Source organism: Tribolium madens, unplaced genomic scaffold (genome assembly GCF_015345945.1).
Source record: "Tribolium madens isolate multiple individuals breed KSU strain unplaced genomic scaffold, Tmad_KSU_1.1 Scaffold_11;HRSCAF=98;Tcas5.2_LG3b, whole genome shotgun sequence".
Lineage (NCBI taxonomy): Eukaryota > Metazoa > Arthropoda > Insecta > Coleoptera > Tenebrionidae > Tribolium > Tribolium madens.
The window spans coordinates 5822900-5828458 of NW_025400975.1; the positions used below are offsets into that span (position 1 = coordinate 5822900).

The following is a 5559-nucleotide window of genomic DNA, read 5'->3' on the forward strand; positions in this document are numbered from 1 at the left end:
CTACTTCAATGAAAAATGGTCGTATCTTGATTAAAAAAAAACATTTTAAAGCTTCAAGTCATGAGACCTTTTGGCAATTTTTTTTTTAGCTACGATTATTACGAAATCCTAAGAAATATCGCAAGAAAAAAAAATGCATATTTTTTTGTTTTTAATTTACGGACTTGGGGTAATTTTTATTAGTTAAATCAATGCATGGATCAGACAGCTTATTCATTCAGCTTCAATTTGCTCTTCTTTAAATTTCTTTTTATATCAATTTGTGGCTGAAATACATTTGGCTTTTACTGAAAAAAAATCGTTTTGTCTTTGATCATTGATATCTCAGCAACCAATGACCGCACAGAGAATGTAAGGATAGTTTTAAAAACTGTAATGAAATTACTACAAGATGATTTTACGATTAAAAAAAAATTTTTTTTTACTCAACATTGATTAATTAAAAAAAAGTAGTTTTTAAGCTTAACAAAAGACTTAATTATGTAATTGTGTCTAAACATTGTGTAATCTTCATCAAAATATAAAAAAACACAAACAAAAACAAAAAGCAAGAAACAATACTGACTAATTTTTGAGACCATTTTAGCTTTTGCATACCTTAATTTTACTTATCTCAAATTAATAATTGCATTAATTAAAAGTCGATTTTTGAACATTCATGCAAATTTTTAAAAAAAGTCAATTTTTTTTCTTCAAATTGAAGTATTTTACAACTTTGAATATGTACTATTTTCTTACACTTTTTATTAATATATTAAGCAGTTTTTTATTTTTTAATTGTTATTTATTGATTATTTTTGTACTATACGAAAAATTATATTGTTTTTAAATGTTCTTTAAATATTAAATACAATTAATTCAGCAGAAATCGCGAAGTTCTGCAAGTTATACCAACATATGTACAGAAGATCTGAAAAGAAACTTTGTATGTTATTTGTATTGCTTTAATGATTAATTTATCAAGTTTTTTGCTTATGCACCCATTAAAAATATGAAAAGTCGGCACCCATGACTTTTTGTGTTTTTTGTATTCAAATTTCCTGGAACTGATTGATTTTCGTTTCGTTTTCTTCCCCAAAACAAAAACCGGAATTATTATTTCCGTTTAAGAAAACAAAATTTAAAGAGACCTTTTATCTGACGTATTCTTAAATTTAGAAAATTTTTGGTGATTTTTTGGGTGTTGAGTTATCGTATTTCATGCACGTTTTAGTCTACCCCCTACGATTTTTCTCTCAAATTGTGGTAAATTGTTGCAGGTGAAAGTCGAAGAAACCAGTAAGACTGAACTGAACGGTGATGTAGACAAAAAAGATGATTCAGGCAACGAAACGGGTGCTGGAGAGAACGAGCCCGAAGAAGAGCATGAAGTTTACTATGACAAGAGCAAATCTTTCTTTGATAAAATTTCGTGTGAAGCTGTGGAGCGCGCGAAGGGAAAATCACAGAGGACTGATTGGCGTACAGAGCGCAAATTGAATTCCGAGACGTTTGGGGTTGCCGCAACTAGAAGAGGAAAGTAAGTGGAGGCGTGGTTGGTGTCTCTTTATGTGATTTTATTTGTGTGGATTTAGTTTCAGAGGACGCGGAGGATTCCGAGGCATGGGTTATCGGGGAGGTTACCGTGGCGGTTTCAGGCCCCAACAACGTAGAGATCAACAACAAGGCAATCGATCCGGTCAGAATCAACAAAATGACGTGCAAAGACCAAGTAACAGCCAACCTATGGCGTCTGTGCCTGCGGCGACAGGTATGTAACGACGCTGTTTTTTCATAAATGTAAAATTAACGATAATGTTGCATATTTTAATAAATTTTGCTTTATTTAGGAAAATAAAGTACTGATCTGACTAAATAAACAAACATAAACAGTTGCTGACACAGGAACATGGCGACATGACTGGTTTAATTTATTGGGAGAAGGATGCGGATTTAATTAACTGTGAACTGTGATTAAGAGTACTTGATTATTTTGTAAATTGGTTTTTGAGTCAAGCGTGAATCGTTACGAAAAGCAATGCTTCTTTTTGAGTTTCCTGGTGTCAGTATTAAATTAGGTTAGATAAGGTGTACCTTAAGTGATAAATATTTTATTTTATATATAAAAAAAGGGCAGATAAAAAGTTTAGTAATGTATATTTTTACTGCCAATAGAAATTAATATTAATTTTTTATATTTCTTGTAGCTTTATATAGTTAGAACAATGTTTATTTCTTTAAATTATACACTTATTTTAATTTTTAATATTGGGTCAAAAATTCTAATCAATTGTTCTAACTGGTTGTAATAATATAATTTGCCAAATGGTTGTTGTAATTTATTACTGATTATTACTGTTGTCATAGACTTTGTAATATTAAGAAATTTTGAAATAAACAACTCTTCAAAAATACACACTCGTTTTTTGCCTTCTTCCAGAAATTAAAGCCACTTTTTTCTAGGTCGAACTACATTTTCTGTTTTATCATTGCAATTTGCACAAAAATAAGGTAAGTGAAACTGTTGATAAAATGTATAGTAAAAATGGACTTTTAATGAGCATGAATTTTATGAAGTTCAAGGTGTTTCGAAATTTATAAACGCAGCTTAAAGTTTTTTTCATGATAATTTTAAACAGTCGCAAAAATTACATCTTTTATACGGTTTTTAACTTTTTAATGAACAATTTAAGCGATGTCTATAGCTATTATTTTGGTGCAAAATTTTCTCTCTCGGGCCACAAAAACTCATATGGTTCCTTGTCATCTTCCACGCACCATGCACCCCCAGACGACGCATGTCTCACAATTTGAACCAAACCTTTAGCGACCGATTCCGGTCTAAAATAAAAAAATCAAAAACAGAAGTAGTTAAATTGAATCATACTTCTGCCCATGTATGCCTGAAAGTAGTTCTTGTAGCAGTTTTTCATAAGGTTCTCCTAGATTGCGGCCTGAAATTTCTCTAAGAAGTGGCGTATCTGTAGGACCTGGACAAATAGCCATGACTCTAATTTTGGTTCTCTTATAATGTGCTTCGTCTCCAAATGCTTTAGTCATGCCCAGAATTGCAAATTTGGTTCCAGAGTAGATGGGAAATGCGGGAAAACTTGCAACTCCGGCGATTGAGGAAATGTTGACGATGACTCCTTCAGAATCAGTTTTGTGTTTCAGGATGTAATTCTCTAAAGCAAGGAGTATGCCATGAACTGTTCCGTTCTAAAAAAGTGATTAAATAAAGAGTCGTGAAGGAAAAAAATCGTCCTTACAACGTTTATTGCTATTTCTTGTTGCCAAATAGACTCATTTAAAATGCCTGCACCGTTGACTAAAATATCTAGATTCTTGAAAGTGTTTACGGTTTTCTGAAATGCTTCTGAAAACAAAAGTTTTTGTGACAATTTCTCGTAAAATCTTACAATAAAATACCTTCAAAACTCTTCATGCTTGTCACATCGGTGAGCACAAAAATAGCTTTATTCGATCCGAATTCATTTTTTATTTCTTGCAAAGCCTTTTCTCCAAGTTCTTTGTTTATATCAGCAATTGTAACGCCCTGATTATTTTGTTGCAGTTTGAATTCACAATTTTTGTATTTTTAACTTACCCTTAATCCGTTTCGTAACAATTCTTTCGCAATTGTTAAACATATTCCTGATGCTGCTCCCGAAATCAAAGCTACTTTGTTAGTAATATCGAAAGGCATTGTTATGTTTTTGCCAATTCAAACACAAAATAAAATTTTAACTTGTTTGTTATCAATATATAGAAATTCTAAAATGGATTGATAATAAATAAATATAACTTTTAACAGTATGAATATTAGTTAATTATCAACAAAAGGCATTATGCATGTAATTCAAGGTTTTACATTTTTTTAATGTTTGTAAACATGATATTTTATTATTTAAGTGATAATTTTTAAACCTTATTTTACTGGTTGTAAAAAAATGTTAAAAAAATAATTATTTGCGACCAAAATTTTGGAAAAAAAATTTGATACAAGAATGCAAAAATGTTCACACTCACTTATTTATTTTCACTACACTACAAGCTACATATTATTTACCACTAGAACTGTATTTTTAATTGATAATAACTTCAACATAAGTTAAGATTAGTATTGATAGTATTGCTATGATTTATAGACATTCTGTTATGATTTTGTATATTTTTCGGAGTTTTATCTTATCGTTTTTTTTATAAATTCACTTAAATTATGCAATGATAATAACTAATCATAATTCTTTGAATAAATTAATAGTTTTAAATTGATTAACTAATTAATCAGCATCGAATTTTTGACTGATCATCGCATAATTAATTATACCGTGCGATCAAAAAAATAATAAATTAGAGTAGGCGGTGATTAAAGTCCTTCAGATGGCAATCCTGATTTTTGACATCAAATGTCAGCGGAAACTTTGACTAGTTTGCGTTTTATTCCTTTTGAGTGAAATAATGTTCACTTTAGAGCAGACATTTTTTATTGCTGTACAAGAGGGAAACGGTGGATGGTCATTTGCACTTTGAGTTTGTGTGGAAAATTTCTAGCTCAGATTTCCAGCCAATGTGTTGCCAACTGTAGAATTCAATCGACGCCTACTCTAATTTATTTTTTATTTGATCGCACGGTATAACGGTCTGTGACATTGATGATAATCAGGAAATAGTAAGTGTAGGTAGTGTTTTATTTTTACATTGGTAAGGTAAAAGGTGAAAAATTTGTTTGTTAAAAATATAGACGAATAGTGCCTTATTTAGTTAAATTTCCAATTTAAAAATTAAGTTTTGAACACACTGAGGATGCTCCAGGATCTAGAACTCATTTTTTCTATTAATAAATAGAACGCTTGATAATAATTTTAACACATATGTAACTAACTGCATATAATTTATTTATTCAAACAATATAAAAATAAATAAAAAACAGTAGTTTAATTAACACAAAGGGCCAGTTAAAGGGTCAATTTATTATCCAGATGGGGTAATTTTAGTCGGGGGGGGGGGGTGTTTCATTGCCCCACTCTATAAGCCCACACTCCCAAAACGCAAACTTGGATTTAAAAGTCCTTTCATACACACTTTTTCGAACCAGAAAACTTTTAACATCCTTTTATTAATTTAAAAGCATCCAAAATACTCTCAAACCTTAGAAATCAAATTTTTTTGTGATACAAATTGTTAGGTAACTGTAGATCCCAGGTTAGAGGTCAAGAATAACTAATAATTCAGTCATTTACTGAACATTAAAAGTGTAGGAAACAAAAAATTCTCTGAACGTAAATGGAATAAATGATCCTCTTATGATTTTTTTGGATTTTTTTTACCTTTAATATTGATTAAAAAAAAAGAAAAAAAAGTAAGTTAAGACCCTGTTAATTTTAAAATCGATCCATCAAAGCGTTTTCTCGGGCCGATTGATAAAAGTTTTGCAAAACAATTAAAGGAACAATTATACAAATTGTTTCTGAACATCGTCTCTTCTCCAATATGAGAAAAACAATTTTTTTAGCTTACTTTTATAATTCCGCATTACTTAAATTTGGAAAAAAAACAAAAACAATTCAAAAATTTGTT

General features: G+C 30.2%; 2 protein-coding genes across 4 annotated transcripts in view; one reads left to right on the top strand and one right to left on the bottom strand.

Annotated features, from left to right (window-relative positions):
• Window positions 1-2393, top strand: part of LOC123006416 (protein LSM14 homolog B-B-like) — a 6711-nt gene extending 4318 nt beyond the window's left edge. The window contains exons 3-6 of the mRNA XM_044400879.1: window positions 347-351; window positions 1189-1519; window positions 1575-1750; window positions 1830-2393. Coding sequence (XP_044256814.1) covers window positions 347-351; window positions 1189-1519; window positions 1575-1750; window positions 1830-1837 — 520 coding nt within the window. The 3' untranslated portion in view covers window positions 1838-2393. The remainder of the gene's footprint in view (window positions 1-346; window positions 352-1188; window positions 1520-1574; window positions 1751-1829) is intronic.
• A 194-nt stretch (window positions 2394-2587) lies between these two features.
• Window positions 2588-4056, bottom strand: LOC123005877 (15-hydroxyprostaglandin dehydrogenase [NAD(+)]-like). Of its 3 annotated transcripts, XM_044399915.1 has the most exons (6): window positions 4009-4056; window positions 3587-3753; window positions 3409-3535; window positions 3249-3355; window positions 2867-3198; window positions 2588-2820 (listed from the first exon to the last, which is right to left on the bottom strand). In XM_044399915.1, the coding sequence occupies exons 2-6, from the start codon at window positions 3683-3685 to the stop codon at window positions 2688-2690; spliced, it is 798 nt and encodes a 265-aa protein (XP_044255850.1). In that variant the 5' UTR covers window positions 3686-3753; window positions 4009-4056; the 3' UTR covers window positions 2588-2687. The 3 variants fall into 3 exon arrangements, with proteins under 3 accessions (XP_044255850.1, XP_044255859.1, XP_044255842.1); XM_044399924.1 differs by lacking the exon at window positions 4009-4056 and having other exon boundaries at window positions 3252-3355; window positions 3587-3887; XM_044399907.1 differs by lacking the exon at window positions 4009-4056 and having other exon boundaries at window positions 3587-3881.
• Between the last annotated feature and the right edge of the window lie 1503 nt (window positions 4057-5559).